Consider the following 17,795-nt stretch of genomic DNA (forward strand, 5'->3'; position numbering starts at 1 on the left):
TACAATTCTCACACTAGAAGATGGAGGACCAGGAGTCTGACCCTTTAACAAAGAAATCCTTTTCCACATGGGTTTATTACAAGATTATAACAGCACCTTCCCTCTGCAATGGTCCATCCCAGGGGCTATGCCCACTGGGGACATCTTGCATGGAGCAGAGGATGCTTTCTGCACTGCGGCCCCACGCTGCCCCATGTCTTGCTTCGGGATGCCCTAATCCTCCACACCACGCTCACTACAACCCTCAGGCCGTGCAAAAGTTGTTTGTTCTCCTGCAGGCCCACAGTCATCCTCCTCAAATCACAGTTTCTCATGAAAACCCTTGCAAAGGAGGGAATTTAAATTGCAAGCCAACTTTCTCAAATATCAGAAAAAAAATAAAATAAATCAAAGTCGGGAGCGTCTCTTCTTGTTGCTGGATGAAGACTCTGGAAACAGAGTTGGCTTTGCAGGGAAGCCCTGCTGCTTTTTCAGCCCCGTGTTTACAGCCCCACACGCCTGCAGGGTTGCTGGCACCGGGCATTCGAGCAGCTCCCGGGGCGTCCCCGCTCCCTTTAGGAAATCCATTCACAGCAGGCGTTTCGGCTTTCATCTTGCAGGGAGGCGAGAACAAAACCCAACCGTGCTCATTTGTGTGCACGACAGCAGCTAATACGGTAAAATAAATGGCACTAACATGCCATATAATTCCCTCTTTATAGACTGTAATTATACAGTGTGGTATTAACTCAACCCTACTTATTTGCTGCACTCCAGCTCCGATACAAAAGGGGAGGATTTGGGAGCTGCGCTTGGAAAAGAAGAAACATCTCCACCACCCCATCCCAGCCTGGGATGGAGGGGAAGCATTTAGTCGCGAGGTCACCCTCAATTTTGAGCAATTTAGAGCTTCATCCCTTGGAGAATTTCATATTCTTGGCCCCAGGCATAGCTGGGGACAGCTGGCGCACGCACGTGGTCCTTCCTGCACCCAGTGCCCCACGTTTTGATCTCCGGGTTCAGGCACTGCCAAAAGCATGCTCAGTGCTTTGAAAAGATGTGCTGCTACAGACAGGGTTTTCGAATTCTACATATTAAAAAAAAATAATAAAAATAATTAAAAAAACATTATGTTTATGTCACAGGAGAAAACCCAGGGAGCCTGAATCGTGGCACGAAGGCATATGGGGAGTTCACCTTTTGGAGAGGAAAGGAGAAAAGGTTTCTTACCCACTCTTTCCCAGCGCACTTGATGTTTTCCAAACCACGACGTCCCTGCTGTGGAAAGCAGAAATGCTTCAGGAACAGTCCCAAACCACTTCCCAAGGGGAAACCCCGCCAGGTTTTCCGCAACCATCTCATTCATCAAACACTCAACATGCCTGGCACTGCCATTGCTGCCTAGCACACCGCCTTGCGAACTGTGTTATTTACAGGAGCAGAGAAAACTCAGAGCAACAAAGAAGACTGCTTCTAGCAACCTGCCTGGCGTTTAAGAGATGCTTGCACAGGGGCTGCTTTCTTTTCCCTTTTCTGTGAAGTCAGCGCAGACAAGCAGAGCACTACCTGCAGCGAGGTGTGCGACACGCCTCTCTAAAAACAGAATTAATTTTGGGCAAGGGTCAGGCGGTGCCCAGCCAACACCTGCAGGCATCACCCTGCCCCTCCTGGCTTATTATCATATGCTGTGTGCTTCCCCCGTAGGGTAAACACAAACCAACAGGCTAAGAATTATTGGGCAGCCGAACCCGCTCCAAGCGCCGCTCGTTCCTACAGAGCACTCCGAAGAGGTTTACGGAGATACGAAAATTAAATACAAAGCTGCAGAATAAATGGTGCTTCCACGCAGTGTATTGTGTAAATCCCATTTAAATTGTTTCCTTTATTAAATATCCTTTCCACTTAGAAATGGATTAGCTGCTCTCACTAGAGGCTCCGGCGGAAAAGCCGTCCCATCCCTATAGCAACAAGTGACACGAACGCCACACTTGCTCCCACAACAGCTCCTCAGCCTCGTGTTATCTGCCATCGTGGCATTTCTGATAAATTACTGATTAATTCTGATAATTTCAATAAATTCTGATTAATTACCTCCATCAGCACAGAGCTGTGCTGCAGATTTGTGTCGTGCTGGGGGCTCCTTTGGTGGCCACGCACGCGACCCCGTCCCGTGTCGAATGTGCTGATAGCACAGGTAGGAGTTTTCCAGCAAGGAAGGAAAGACGACTTGCTGGAAAGAAGAGGTGGGTTGGCAGGGGATGCCTGCCCCAAAATCTCCCCCAGGAGCATGCAGAGCTCTTAACCTGTATTTTAGACTAGTGTTTGGAAGAACAAGAGTAATTGAAACAGCACGTGTGCCCTCAACCCACTGTTTGAACACCCTGCTGCCATTACAGGGAGGATTAACTTTAAAAGGGCAGATTTGGCTGAATTTCTGGGGTTTGCAGGAGACCGGAGCAGCGTGGTTCAGCTGGTCCCCACCCTGCAGCTTCCTTTCCCCGGGGCTGAAGGGGATGCGCTACCTTCCTGCTGCTGTCTTCCCGCAGGAGATGCCCTCCAGCACCACCCAACTCGGTATCTCTGGAAAAACAGCTTTGCGGGGTGAGGAAGGGCTTCAGTGGGGACAAACAACACAGGCTGAGCTGGGTTTTTATTCAGGTCTGGGTGCTGCTCGTTGCTTGGCAGCCGCTTGCACAGGACCAAGCCGAGCGCTCCATCGTGTGAACGCCACGGCCGAAATCGCTCCCGTCTCTTGGCTGGGGTGAGCTTTGGCACCGCTACAGCCGGTGACAATTAGCAGCATTCAGGCAGTGGTTAAACACAGCCACAGAGCTTGTGGCTTTTGCTCCAGGTGGGAAGATACTTCGGTAACCGGAGCAGACACCGAGAGCCGCTCTGCTTCTGCTCCAGGGGGATGAAGGCAGCGATGAAGCCCGTAGGGAAGCGACTGCAGAAGCTTGTGCCAGGAGCCCCCCGGTGTCTCCCCTGGCAAGGAGCTGCCCCAAAACACAGCCCTGAGCCATGGGGTGAGCAGGTGCACCAACACCCCAAGGCTGCAGTGAGCCACCCCTCTTCCTCTGCAGTCCCCTTCTTCTGCACGGATTTTAATTCCCCAGCCTACGTATGCGCTTTGTAATGCCTCCCGCACCTCCAGCACGCTTATCCCAGTGTCAAGCCTCACCCTGCAGGTGGCTGCAGCCCCAAGCACCAAAATCACCCCAGCAGCCCACCTCTGGACACCACGTGTGGAAGCCAGGGCAGATGAAACTTGCAAGGAGCCCGTGCCTGTTACCTTCATCACTGTCGTGAGGGCACAAGAGCCCAAATTCATTCAACGCTAGCCCCAGGAATGCTGGATGCCTTCAGTGCAGCTCCTTGGGTAGCCAATTTCAACAATAAATCAATTTTTCTTCGACGTTAATCACAGCTTTTCAGCTCACTGTGCATGAAGAGCTGGGATAGAAAATTCTTCTCAATTTTTCTTTTATTTTAAACCGACCCCTGGGAGACATCAACACTGCCTGGCAAAGCGCAGCAGCTGTCCAGAGGTGGAGGGCGTGCACAGAGCACATTTTGGCCACGCCACTGCTGATGTCTCAGGGTTTCAGCCCTGGCACTCTACGTGCACTAAGCACAACTTCAAAGTTTCGAGTGGGTCTTTAGCAAAAATCCAGGGTCAGGCACATAACGCCTGCTCACCCCACACTGGCTTGCAAATTTAAATGTCCCAGGATGAGCTCCTTTCTCCCCATGGGAGATAATTCGCAGCTAACTGCACTTCATTATCAAGAAGGTTTTCCCTTTTCAGCCCAAATTTTCTCATTTTTATCCACTCCTCCAGGTTAGTGCTTAACCTTTCCACAGCTCCCCATAGGGAGCAGCATGGTAAGAGGGCTCCTCATTAACGGTGATGGGCAGGGAAATCAAAAAAAGCAAAGATCCTCTGGCAAAAAACTAAACCAAACCCTAATCCCACGAAGATGTCAGACCAGGAACTTAATGAAAATGGGCTAATGAGGCTGGCAGGGCGGCAAGGTGGCTGCTTAAGGTGGTGGGAGCGGTGGCCCTACCTGTACGCATCCATACCCTGCTCCCACCAACAGGGCAATCTCAAAATCTCCCTTCTGAGGCAACCTTGGGGCAAGAGACAAGTGCAAAACCCCATTGCGCTGCTGCCCTGTGTTTCAAGGCTGCTGTTCCCATGCCCAGCCCATCTGCATTCATGCCACAAACCACGCTCGCCGCTCACTCCCCTCTCTATAATTAGGAGCTAATCCAGCATTGGTACCAGCCGTCACTTTTTCATCCTGCTCATTTTGTTCCCAGAGCTCATTTCTCCCCCTTCCCAGGCACGCAAGGGTCCAGCTCTAATTAAAACACGGTATTATTTATAGAAATAACCCATTCCAAGGGCCAGCCACCCAGCCAAGAGCTAAACCACGGCTCCTCCCCACTGCTCTGCGCCTGGAGCTCTGTGGATGCAGAGGGCACCAAAACCTGACACCAAATGCCACAATTTTGGGGTGAGCAGCTTTGGCAGCAGCTTTTTGCCAGTGTTTTGCTTGCAGAGCTGCTTCCCACCGCTGTCCAGGCAGAATCATTTTGGCCTTACCCCCAGGACCTGCTGCTTGCTGCAAGCACCCGAGCTCAGCACCTTCAGCCTGCACTCACCTGCGTTCGGATGCACGGAGGGTTTCCGCCAGATCCCGCTCCTCACAGAAGTGCTGACCCCACTGTGTGGCTTCAGGTGGGTTACCTCATTCCTCTCAGTACTTACACCCGCTTGGGATCCCCCTCATGCCTTTTGGGGATGTCCACGGAGGCGATACAGTTTGTTGGACCTGTCCTCAGCATGCACGCATCTGGTGCCGTGGGGCGGGGACGCTGCTGGGCTGGCAGAAATGCTGCCGAGTGGACTGTTGGCTTGTAGAGGTGACGCTCCATGGGGAATGCTTTTCTCAAACCAACCTCTCAAAATGCTCCTAAAGCGCTTCTAAAGCACGGGCTAACACCCCAAGCCTGTGGAGACAGCCTTTGCCACTAACACCTTCCCCTTCTGAAAGGCAGACTTAACTATTCCTATGACAGCAGCTGTTGAGAGCAGACTGGAAATAAAATAAAAAATTCACCCCCCTGGCCGATCCTCCATGCTCTCACTCCGTTTTCACAAGGAGCCTCACCAGTCGTTCATTTCGGGGCTGTGTCCCAGCCAGGATGGGGACCCCGTCCTCCAGGGACAGCCCCAAGCACCAAAACTCACTCTCCCATCAGCACCCTCCAGGCTCTTCAAGTCCTGCACCCCACAGGTACCCATCCTGAAAAGCTCGGGCAAGAAGAAGAACAGCGTTGCACTGATTTTGTTTTCTAAATCAATACGATTTTTCAAATTTATTTTTTAAGAATTACTTCTAATATATCTTTCTCACAGAAGGAGGGTATAGGGAATGTTCTCATTCCATCTGTAAACACTGAAATACAGATCTGGGAAACCAGGGAAGAGACACAAAAAAAGTGCATTTTACAAAATTATCAACTAAAATATATTTTACATGTATTACGTTTCAATTTAAATTCTACCGGCTGCATTTTCAGTTTCAAAAAATATTTCCATATCTAATAGATTAAAAAAGCATGAAATATTTTCATTATGGATAAGACATTTCGATTCATTTACATGCTGTTTGCACAACAGCATAAGCAACCAAGTGAATCTCAAACAATGTTCTTGGCCTGAAGCAGGTTCTAACATGAGAAGAGTCGGGATTTGTCCTCTCCGGACACGGAGCAGAGCCCCTTCCAAGCCCAGGGCAAGCGCAACTTCTCTTCTGCCTGGAAAGGAGCCAGGACAAAGGTGGGAGCGGGGGGGGGGGGAGAGGGGTCAGAAGAAGGAATTTCATCGAGTTACTGTGGTTTCCAAGGCTGGGTTTCAAACCCTTCCCTGACTGTGCAGCAATGCTCAGGGTTGGCCTGGCAAGTGGGTCTTGGAGCATCCTGCGTCCGATGGCACTTGTGCTAGAGGGAGGTGGCTGCAGGCAGCTTGCCTGCTCTGGGCCGGGTGGCAGCAGCGCCCCTGCCGAGGCCAGCACATGCATTTAGGGCTCCCCGTGTCCTCCCTGGCTGGCACCGTGCGGCCACGGCCCCAGGGCGCAGCTGCTCTGTTCCCCGTGTGCTGGGTGGCCACGATACCCTCTATCGTGATGGGCAGGAGCAGCTCTGCTTCTCCAGCGCCCTCCCACCCAGCAGCAGCAGGGAACACTTTCTCTGACACCTCCTGGCCCCCCTCCCCGTGGCATTTTCGGTCACCCGAGAGCCCCAGCAGCGCTCCCAAATCCTATCCCAGCAGCGCCGCTGCACGGGCAGCCCAGCTGTGTCCTTCCAAGAGACCACCAGTGCCCAAGCTAATTGTTAAGGAGAAATCTGAGCAATTACTTTGACACTAACAGTATCTTGAGGTATCAGGGAGATGCTTCTCCCGTGGATTCTCGCCTACGCACCTAGGGTCAGATGTCCTAGAGCAGGGTGTTTGCCCCTCGGCAAGAACAACGGGGCTTTTCCAGCACCTTCTGCAACACCGAGCAGGAATCGTCCACCAGCAGCAGGGAGACGGGTGCCTTGCTGTCCCCCGTGGTGGGTGCCAGCTCTTGTCATCTCCTCTTACGTCTTCTTCTTCAAGACACGTTCCCCTCTTTGGTATGTAGAGCAAATCTCTGGAGACCTCCTGGTTAACAAGCTATGCCCACGTCACGGATTCAATGCCATGGGGTTTTCCTTCTGGGCGTGCAGCCGCCAGAGCGAGCCGATGCCGCTCCCACTGGGGCAGCAGGCAGTGCAGGTAGCGTCGCTTCCACCGACAGGATGACGTGAAAGCAGTTTCAGTGCTTCCACCATTTAACGTGAGTTCGGAAGCCCCCCCAAAAAGCAGAAAGATGCAGATCCCTAGCTCACGGGAGCGGCTCCAGCCGACGCGGCGTTGCTCCTCATCCTTCCCATTAGTGCAATCTCGACACGGATCCCAGCTTGGCGAGGCTGACTCGGCGGACTCTGTTACACCGTCCTTTGGTTTGCTTTAGGATCAACTCCGACAGCTTGCGTTGAAGATAAACTAAAGTCTATCTAGGATCTATACACGTAAGGCAAGAGGCAAAAAATATTTGCGGGGCGTGGGCTGCATCTGTCAGTGCAAGCCCTTCCCAGTACTCAGGTCCTTTCAGGAGCCACAAAGCCACTTTGGTGAGCTCGCTTGGATGACAGGAGGGGTTTGGAGATGAGGGGAAGCTGCAAGGCAGCACTGGGACAGCTCTGCTGGTGGCTTCAGTGGGACACCCAGGGTTACGACAGTGCCGTAAAAGGGGGCTAAGGAAAAAAAGCCAAAAAACACTCAGAGTGTGTTTGCCATTTCTCCCCCCAGGTGCCTAGCTTCACACTGAAGACGTGGGGTTAAAAGACATTACAGAAAAACAAACTGGGAAGAAAGGAGTAAACCCACTTCTATCGCTACAGCCCTCTGCACCATCAGAGCAAGAGCAATGCTCAGAAGAGAGGAGAAAACGTGGTTTTCACCAACGGAGCCCACTTTGTGTGCTCCCAGCTCCAGAGCAATGCATGCCTGCTGGCAGCGCGCCTTATGGGATGCGTGATCCTTCAGGGAAGGGCACCTAGGACAGATGCATGGCTCTCTGCAATGCCACACTGGGAGGTAAATCCTGCCGGCTCCCTCTCTGCCTCTGAGCTGGAGCAGATTTCCTAGCCTGGCTGCCAAGCCTTAGTCCGGGTGGTGAATCGCAGAACGCCTCTTAAAAAGGTGAGGAGAAGAGAGAGATTAGGAGGGGAAAAAAGGGGGGGGGGGGAGAGGCTACCTCTTCCCCCTGATGGAGCAAAACCAATTCAAGCATGACACAACGCCACTCTGCATCCAGGTAGCTTCAAAAGCAACTGTTGTATTTCGGGGGAGCTCTCGCTCACCAGGAACCTTCCCTCTTCCCTGTGGGACAGAGGAGACTCCTGCGCTCTGCCAAGGAACCGGTCTCAGTCCTCCCACTACACATCAGGGCACGAAAACCACAGAACTATCACAGCTTGATTCATCCAACGCACCACAGCATCCCTCCTGCACCTTCCCACCGTCCCCACCAATGATGGCTCTGGATTCAGCTTACTGGCTTTTATCCCCTACAACCCCCTCCTCCCAATATATGCATCTCTAGATACATATATAGATATAGATTTACATATGCAAGTACCTATATCTATATACATATATTTATTTTATACGTATATATTTTCATTTATGCTTTTAACGAAGTGCTGTGCTTTCAACTGCTGCCTTCCTCCACAGGGATCTGCTCCCGCGCGTGCTGTTCAATCCGAGGAAAGAGCGCTGGGCGCTCTGCTCTGCAAGCAGCACGAGGTGAGTCGCCACGAGCGCACGCATGTCCCAGGCTGCCAGCCCACCGTCGGCTCTCCGGTGCCGCTCGCCCCTCACCGCGGTCCCACTGCAGGGCTGCACTACTGCGGGTTCTTCAGGATGCGCCCGTGTCTGAAGTCGTAGACGTGACGACAGAGGAAAACCAGCTCGGGGTCAGTGTCCTCGGGCACCTTGCGGTGCAGAGGCGTGGAGTACTCTTCCGAGGGAGGAACCATAATGGTTTTCCTGCCAGGGATCCCTTCGACTCGACGCTTTGCCAAGGCACAAAATCTGCAACGCAACGACATTGGAAGAGTTAGTGTGGACTCCCTTCATCTCTCACCACACAATTTTCACTGTTTGTGTCAGTCTTTCTAACTGGAGACCACGAGCGTGGCTGCCCAAGGATAAGGAGCATGGGGAGCTGTCACCTTTGCTCAATAGGTTGACACAGCTCTCGCTTTTGATCCTACACCGAACTGTACAAAGTGACACGTTGGTTTTGCTCTCTACACTGGCAGGTTCCACACAGTATGAAAGATGATTGCAATTAATCCACCTTGTTGTTACTACTTTGGCCTTGTTTTTGTTAATTAGCCCTGGAAAAGTCTTACACATCAGGGCATTGGATGGACACAAAGGGGCTGGGTACGATGAGGGCAGGGTCAGACACAGCTTTTCAAACTAACTGTGCCTGTTACAGGCAAATAAACAGTACCTCCTGCAACATTTTAGAGCCACCCACAACTCCCCGAGTAAGTGACAAGGCTTTCTGTCTAGAAGAAAACATTTGTCTAGCCAAGCTGCACTCCAACATTTTGCCTAACAGGCATCCACACAAAGTCAGGTGCACAAAACAGCAAAGAGCTGGCTTCAGGTCACAGAATCATTAAGGTTGGGAAAGGGCTCCAAGATCATCTGTCCAACCGTCCCCCTACCACCACCATCACCCATTAAATCAGGTCCCCATGACTGAATGCCCCGTGCACCTACTAGGGTGATCCTGGAGGAGCTCAGACAAGCTCCTGAGACAACCTCTAACAAAAAACAACATCATTTTGTGAGCACTCAAGCCAGTTCAGCTTCACGCCAAACACTGGATATGTGCATGTTCCTTACACATGCATGTTTCAAACACCAACCGTGCTACCTGCATCTAGGCTGAAGAAGCTGCCTGCAGCATGGCAAGTCACACAGCCTGGCTGTGGTCAGGGATAAACCTGCCGAGTCTTTCACACCAGGTAAGAGTAACAAGAAAGCAACAGCTTCATGCCATCAACTGCACTAGCACTTCTCGGATTCTTATCCAGAGCAAGAAAATCCCCTGTTCTAGGTGCTCAGCTGTTCCTGTCCAGGATACATTAATAACCCTTTTGCAAAAGCCTATGGTACAGACTAGATTTTGCAGCCTGCATTAGTAAATCCTTTGGGTAAAAGTGTCCAAGGACAAAAGCCATCTCACAGCTGATCAGAGCTAGCTCGAGCAGTCCACAACACCTAAATCACTTAAGAGCTACTTCTTGGCTTCTGAAAACCTTTATGTCTTTGTCAGACTTCCGCACAGGCAAAGGATGAATTCAGGATGCCTTCAGAGAACTTAGCTCAAAGGTAACCTTACCCACAGCAGCACACACACAAAAAAACCCTGCCAACAGCTGTTCCAGAAGAGCAGACTGTTAGGAGTGAAATGAGCTGTTTGAGTCCAAAGCCCTAGGTTGGTTTTTAGTTTTCAAAAGAAAGAACAAAATTTAGTTTAAAATGAGTTTGGAAAAGTTTGGTTTTAGAAATTCAAACAGCGTAGCCTTAGGCTAGGAGCAGGAGGACAAAGAAGAGAGCTGCAGGACTTAAACATGCCCTCTGTGGTAAGACTCCAAAGTCAACAACATACATGTACAGCCAGCAAAACTGAAGACATTTCAAGCACTATTTTGCGTTACGGACTTGTGTGCCCATTCAATCCCTGTTTCCGTTCTGCTCTGCTCATCCATACAGCCAAGGATGGCAAAATGGAATATGGATGCTCTGAAATTCTTACTGACCAAGTTTCCATTCAACCAGCACAAGTTTAGCTGTAAGTGCTTTAGTCACTACTCCAAGCGACCCAGAACACCCAAATCTGCAGGCACGACTGCTAGGATCCAGTAGCAACACTGACAAAAGCTGATCAGCAGGCATTTGAGCTAACTAGGACATCCATATACCAGAGGGACCACCATATAAGATGACTTCCAGCCTTGCTCAGTTTGAATTTACCACTGAACTAGGTCCATCGTTATGGGTTTTCCTGCACTGTCCTCTAACAGACGTCCACATGCTGTGGTACCAAGATCATACAAGTACAAACATTTGTAAGCCCCTTAAAGCATATCTCATACACAAAACGATGAGATATGTAATGAGCCTGGCGTGGAAGAAGTGCTCCCAGACCCCAATACCAAACTTGTATGGAGAGTGAGTGCAGCTCATCCAGCTCCACCCGGACCAAAGCTTGTAGGGCAGGGGAGGTTCTGCTGGGTGATGGCTGGAAATGGAAAGAGTGACAAGAGCTGGAGACAGACACAGGTCTCAGGAACAGCAGCAAGTTAAGAGCACCACCTACCTGCAGTACTCTGCAAAGGTCAGCACGTAGCACTTCTCCTCTATGCAGGCAACACTGTTTTCGTCCTGATGCCGGGATGCAAAGATCTCATTCTGCGAGAGAAGGAAGGAGGCGGTCACCCAGCTGGCCAGGAGCTGCAGGGAGGCAGGGCCAGCCCCACTCCTTCACCCATCACCTCAAAGAGAAGGCTATCACAGCATGCTCATAGCAGGTGCTCTTTAGAGCCAGTATTTCAAATAAGTCAGACACTTTGCAGGTGTCTTGTGGCCCTGCAAGAGGTTGCTTTTGCTCCAGCTTATCCTAAACCTGACTTTGTACAGGGTCCACAAGAAAGGACCCTTCAGACCACATGCAGAAAACCCGGTGGGCAATGCTTCTGCAGGCAGGAGGTTGAACCCACACGTTCCTCTGAGCTCCTAGGGATGAGGGATGTTCTTCATTCATGTCCCTTTCCTGTGCTGGAAACCCTTCCCGTTCATTTGTACAACTAAGAGTAGAAACAGAGTTTGAATAGCGCTTTGCTGTCTTACCTAATGGCCTGTGACACACTCTCAGAGTCTTTCTAATCCATTTCTATATCAAAGATAAAGCAACCCATTCCTTTGCTACCATTTCTTCATCCTAATCCAATTTAAAAGGCTGTTTTAGTGAGGGAAGTAGCAATAGCCTCTTCTCCCAGGGTAATTTAGGAAACTTGGCTCTGTAGCAGGCAGGATTGGTTAGACACGGGGCAACCCAGACGGAGCCGTTTTAAAGAATTTCAGATGTGGTTAGATCAGCAGAGATGATCTGTAGTAATACAGATGCTCTGCACAAGGCTGGAAGCGTTACCTGCAGGCTTTGCTTCTGCTCACAGCCCCAGGGAAGCAGGCTGGAAGGGAAGACTCAAACCAGGGTCACCATTTGGGGCCAGGCTTAATCAGAGAAACTGAAAATGCCACACCTCGCTTCTGCACGTTGAGGTTTTGGTCTACTCCTTACATCAAAATGATCTGAGTCATCTTTGGCAAGCCCATCGCAGTTACTCAGCCCGCATGGCAATCTCTCATTTCAAGGCTTGTATAATTAAGCAGGTGTGCAGAAAAGTGGCTCAGTTCCTCCTAACCAGACTACTGGCTCTCTCCCTACACTAAAATGCAACTGGATGCATTCTCGCTTCATTTACAGACCAGGAAGCTATGAGGTAGCATATTTTGGTTTAGAAACTCCTCTCTGCCCTGCAAGTCAGGCAGGTACAATTCCCTGGCTGTTCTCCAGTCCTGTTCTCTCACACCATTACAATTTTATTTAAATGAAAAAAGGCATCAAGGATTTCAATGGGTTGAAAACAGCAGTAAATTCTTCCTTCCTGGTTTAAAAACAGCGTGTTCTGCCACCCGACACTAGTCCAAGCAAAGCAGAACAAGGCATGAAGTCATAGTGATTCACACATTTTTCTTCTTAGAAGTGAACTCTATTAACTCTGGCACAACATCCTCAAATCAGTCCAGTTCTTGTCATAAATTTAAACAGGGGTGGATGATGCATCCGCATTTCTGCACAAAACAAACACATTTCCAGAGCCGAAGAAGCAGATTCAGGGATTTTTATGATAAAAAGGCACCACGTGACTTATCTACTCAGACATCCTGCATAATCAAAATTGCAGAATTTCAGTGGGAGTTTCTGCATCAAGCGCCACGTTTCGGTGTGAATCAGAAAACCCTTTTCAGAGAGGCTCCTCATCCTGATTCAATATAAACTCACTCCTCCTTACTCCTAAAGCAGAAGTCAAAACAAGTTTTCACTTAACGCTCAGGATTTTCTCCGATTAAGCAGAGAAACATTAAAATTTACCAGAGGCAGCCACGAGAAAGACGCAGCAGCTTCTGTCACAGCCCAGAGCTTCCACATACGACAGCAGACCGGGGAAAACCCGTGGGTAGGGCAGCGCCGCTCCGCACATCTGGCAACAGCTGCGCCGCCGCCAAGAGACAGCTCCGTTTTCCTCCACACGGCAGCTCAGCCCCCTAAGTTTGAGGCCACCCAGGCATGCAGGAGGATCCTCAGGCTAATCCCCTCTTCTCACAAAAATATAGACGTGCCCCGGCCTCTAGTTTCGCGTCCGGGTGGCTCACCTGGTGCATACTGGGGTTACGGCCTCCCTGAGTGTGCTCCGGTCTGTAATACCACAGGAGGCTCATCATCAGCTCCCCTGCAAGAAGATTTATTGCAGAATGTCAAGGCTCAGTGCTGTCACAGTGTTTTCCCACTAATATCCAGCTTCCTCCCTTTCATTTCCATGGCGCTCATGTAGAGGCAGCTGTGCCGTGATAAATATTTCATGCTGAACTAGGTGTCCTTTTGTTACAGCAAGGAGCTGCACCGAGTCAGTCACGTTGCTTTCCCATCACACCTTCACCCCCTTCTACTTGCATTACATTGTCACAAAGAGGTGGGCTACACACAAAAATCAAGCATTTCCCTAAAAAAAAAAAAAAAGTTTCCATTGCAGCTTGGGGTTGGAGGAGATCCTCATCCAAAGCTTGCAGCGTGACCTCCCACATCACCACCAGAATCGCTGTTGCTGGATGGCACGACCGAGCCTGGCCTCACCACACACTATTACTTTTTACAAAATACTTTTTTTTTTTGCCCTTCTTCCTTTTAAGCAAGAGCTGCACTTTGCAACACTTGACACGGCTTCCTATGCTCAGCCCTCAGCAGGCAGATTCAGGACCTGAACACCAAAAGCACACTGCTCCCATCCCCGCCCCTACTCGAGTGCTATCAGAGCCTCTGCAGATAAGCCGTGCTCCACACCAACTCCCTGCCCACGTGTCTGCTGGCGTTTGAGTAAACAGCAGCTCCCCAGATGTTTGCTGCAATGGAATAATAAAGGAGATCATTGCTAAGATGTGCACTTGGCTGATATTATGTGCTTTCACGACCAGGAAGATTTTGATTAGCAGTCCCAGGCTAGTGATTAAAGAGCATTTCAGCTCCTGGAACAGTCTGAACAAAACCCACGGAGCTTATCTCCTCCCCTGTCACCCAACCTGGCAGCAGCGGAGTAGCCTAACGAGCCTGCAGCTCTTCCGAGATCCGTCGCCTCCCCAGTTCCTCATCTGTCAAGCAGGGAAGCAAAAATGTACTCTTTTGGCACAGTACCTGTTTTGGGGTCTTCCCACAGAGCCGATATCTTCGCAACGTACGGCATCGATTTCTTCCTGGGTCCTGATTTCAAGAGGACGGTGTCTCGTACCCGGATAATCTCCCCGTCTCTCTCCACAGCCTGATAGCTCTTGCGAACAGCTGGCTCAGGTTCATTCTACAGCATTGGCACACAGAAGAAAAAGCAGCCCAAGCATACAGGCAAAAAGTTAGTTTATTGTTTGCCGTCTCGATCCAAAAATTCTCTGGTCCTGCTGTGAACTAAAAGCTCTCAGTAGGCTTAGACAAGTTAAGTGCTTCCACTCCAAGAGAAGTCATCACCATAAGACCGCCCCCGGCATCCCTTTTCCCACTGTGTTGGTTTACGAAAGCAAAGACCAGGTCAAAATAACTACTCGGGGCATTCCTAGGTGAAGAAAGTTCAGTAGGGAATAGCATCCAAGTGCTTGCAGGTCATTTGTGGCCACCGTTTTCAAACAGAACATGAGATAAAGCACAACTATTCCTCCTGTGTTGTGCTGGCAGGAAGGAACAGCTCACCAACCGGACAGCAAGTCTCACAAAAGCATGCATCTGTGAAATTAATACTCTTATTTCAAATTAAACCAAGAACAATTGCTCCTTCAATTCCGCAAAAAGACCCTCCTTCAGAGAAACCACCACTTTATCTGCCTACTTGTGCATTTTCTTCATATCCGAAGGCACTGGAAGCTAGGTGTATTTTGAATGCTCTGTGCTTCTTTGATATAAACATCGAAAGAAAGCAAATAAAAAATGAAATATTTCACACGAACAAGGCAGGCAGCAGCAGCGAGGCAGCGGCGTAAAGCTTTCTGTAACAAGGCTGCTGGCATTTCCTTAGCACCTGCTCATGTTACAAAAGGATTGCTTTTAGGACCGTGAGCTTTATTTTTTAATTTTTGCTCTGAAAACTGAGTTCAGAATGCCCAAGCAGGATGGGTTTAGCCTTCTGCCAGATTGTCCAAGCAAAATGGGAAGCATTCTGTGCAGGGACTTCAGGAGATTCATGGTGTGCTGCCCCTCTTAACATGTCACAGCGTGAGTGAGGGGTGAAAGAGGCCCATCTCCAGCTTCCACAGGCTTTGTCCTCCTACAGCCCTTGCTACCTGTATGCAGCTCTGAGAGCTGAAACTACAAACCTGGGTGATGCTCACAGCAGCTCAAGGTTGTGCCATCACACCAAGTGGCATCACAGATGTGTCTGCCCAGGCCATGGCTCTCCTTACTGCTGACGTTTACTGAACAAGCTTACAGGAGCTACCTTTGGACAACAGATCTTAGAGCAAGGCTAAACCATCCCTTATTTTCTCAGTGTTGACCTAACCCAGGAGGAAGAAGCTGGAGATGATCTCTGTAAGACGGACTCATGGGTGCCACCCTCATAAATGCCAGAGTGTTCATCACCACAGCATTTCGGCTGATGCCAGCACAGGAGCAGCAGGTTTTCCTTCCTTTCCAAACCTCCCGTCACGCAAGGCAATGCAGGGTGTGCGAGAAAAACAGAGCCAACAGCCTGGCCTCAAAGCCCAGCCAAAGGGCTGCTGACTCACAACATGTCCAGGAGGTTTTAGAAGACATCAAGCGACCACCTTTACCTTGGAGCAAGACCCCAAACCTCTATGACCTCAGTAATATGAAGATGCTCAAATGGATTTGGAGAAAAAGAGATGAGGAAAACAACAAAACGAACAAGAAATCCGTGCTCCACAGACACCTACCACGACGTAGACGGCCTTCTCGCAGGCTGTGCCGACGGGTATCCAGCCGTTGGTGGCCCGTCGCCGGCTGATGCGCTGCTGCTTTGGGTGGCCGTGGCCACCCGCTGCCTTGCTGTCGGAGGCGTGGAGGCAGCCCGTGGTGTTTCGGAGGCCGGATTTGGAGCCGCTGGGAGGCTTGGAGCTCTGTGGACATTCCCGGGCCATGGTCTGAGGGTCGGAGTTGGGGGTCTGCAGGTGAGGAACGGGTTCTGCAGCTGGCGGCACGCTGGGTACAGGGCATCCTGAGAGCGGGTGGGCAGGCGACGCGGGGTGCCCTGCCACGGGGATTGTGAGGTTCAGCTGGTCCAGAGACTTGCAGCCTTCTATGAGAAGGGAAGGAAAAGAGGCACGAATGTCATTTGAAATACAAGAGGACTACACAACCAGGACTGTCCCAAAGCACCACCACCGTCCCCCGAAATTCTCTTTATTGCATTACAGCAGCGAAGCCCCTTCGCGTCGTAATTTCATTTTGCACCGTCACAGGATTCTAGAAGCGAAGATGTTTTTAAGCCTGTGATCCTCCAGTATGTTGTTGCTGATGACACTGCACTACAACAAACCCCTCTGAAATCCCCCCAAGTCCTGCCAGCCAGTAACACACATCAGACTGGCCAGAGTCCAAAGCGCTCCAGCCTGTCGATATGCATAAAGGAAATAAAAGGCTTATCGGAGTGATGGGAGGGATTAAACCACGGCAGTGGCAGAAGCCAGCTTCTTTCCAGAAGCTGAATTCAAGTAATTGGGGGAAAAATGAGAAGATTCTCCAAATTAACTCCAGAAATACAAAAAAACATGGATCAAAACTGCGTGAAACGATGCATGAGGCTGCCTTCAGCAAAACCGCGCCCCCAGGGCAGAAGCAGTGACCACGACAGGTAACTCGGCTGCTGCTGCCTCTCAGAAGCAGCCTGGAACACCTACAGATGTCCTAAAACAAGCCCCAAAACCAGGCTGAGGCCAAGAAAAGAGCAAGTGTGGTCTATTTTACCTTGTGTCAGCAGGAAGACAACCCCCAGACTGAGACATCATCCCTAACCCCTATCATAACCCCTAACTCATCCCTAACCCCTGCATCCGAAGGCACGCTTTTAGTGGTGACTGAAAGAGCAGCTGAGGGCAACCTCCAGGAGATGCCTCCAGCCTAGAACATGACCTAGCAGGTCTGCGGGAGCACGCTGCTGCACAACAGAGAGCTGCTAAAGAACATAAAAAGGTAATAAAAGCCATGAAGTCACCGAGCTCCGGCTGAATAATGGACGAGATCCCCCTGCAAGAAGGGGAAATCGGCCTCCCTCCCTACCTGGGCTGCACCGAAGCTAGTGCTGAACCGCAGACCTGAGGGCTGCTGTGGGCATCCTTGGGGTTTGCTCACCCCGAGCAGCAGATGCTGAAGCAACTTTGCTGGTGAGACGTCAGGGTGTGAGTTCAGGAATCCCCACAGGACCCATGGAGCAGTGAACTACCTCTTCCCTGAATCCCCTCTCCCCTGTTTTGCTCACAAGAGGCTGCAACTCGAACACGCCACCTGAGACAGATCCGCCCCGTGTCACGCACCGTGTTGGATCCCCTCGTACCGACGCTCTCAGACGGGAGCCTGGCGCTTCCAACCGAGTAATCCTTGAATTCCCTAAACTAACCCACTTGAGGGGAGGATGAAATTTCAGAGGCAGACCTATAAAAACCACCTCCTAAGCACAAACTCCTGTTAATATGCTGGGAGAGCTCCTTCAGCCTGCAGAACAAAGTCTAAATTATTCTGATGCGGAGACTTTTAAACCCGAGCTGCTCACAGGAAGGAACGAGAGCCCGTGAAGCATTTACACGTGCAGGAGGCTTTAACCCAGAACGGGCTGCGTCCAAAAATGTGCTACAGCAGGAA

The 17,795-nt window shown here is 50.5% G+C and overlaps 1 protein-coding gene across 1 annotated transcript in view; it reads right to left on the reverse strand.

The window, feature by feature from the left end:
- Positions 1 to 5,350: 5,350 nt before the first annotated feature.
- BAHD1 (bromo adjacent homology domain containing 1) overlaps positions 5,351 to 17,795 on the reverse strand; it is a 36,615-nt gene continuing 24,170 nt past the window's right edge. Inside the window, exons 3-7 of the mRNA XM_082762052.1 lie at positions 15,875 to 16,236; positions 14,133 to 14,292; positions 13,100 to 13,176; positions 10,983 to 11,074; positions 5,351 to 8,674 (exon numbers count right to left, since the gene is read on the reverse strand). Of these exons, the coding sequence (XP_082618178.1) occupies positions 8,485 to 8,674; positions 10,983 to 11,074; positions 13,100 to 13,176; positions 14,133 to 14,292; positions 15,875 to 16,236 (881 nt within the window). The 3' untranslated portion in view covers positions 5,351 to 8,484. The remainder of the gene's footprint in view (positions 8,675 to 10,982; positions 11,075 to 13,099; positions 13,177 to 14,132; positions 14,293 to 15,874; positions 16,237 to 17,795) is intronic.

This window comes from Aythya marila, assembly GCF_965140915.1.
Source record: "Aythya marila genome assembly, chromosome: 5".
NCBI classification, from domain to species: domain Eukaryota; kingdom Metazoa; phylum Chordata; class Aves; order Anseriformes; family Anatidae; genus Aythya; species Aythya marila.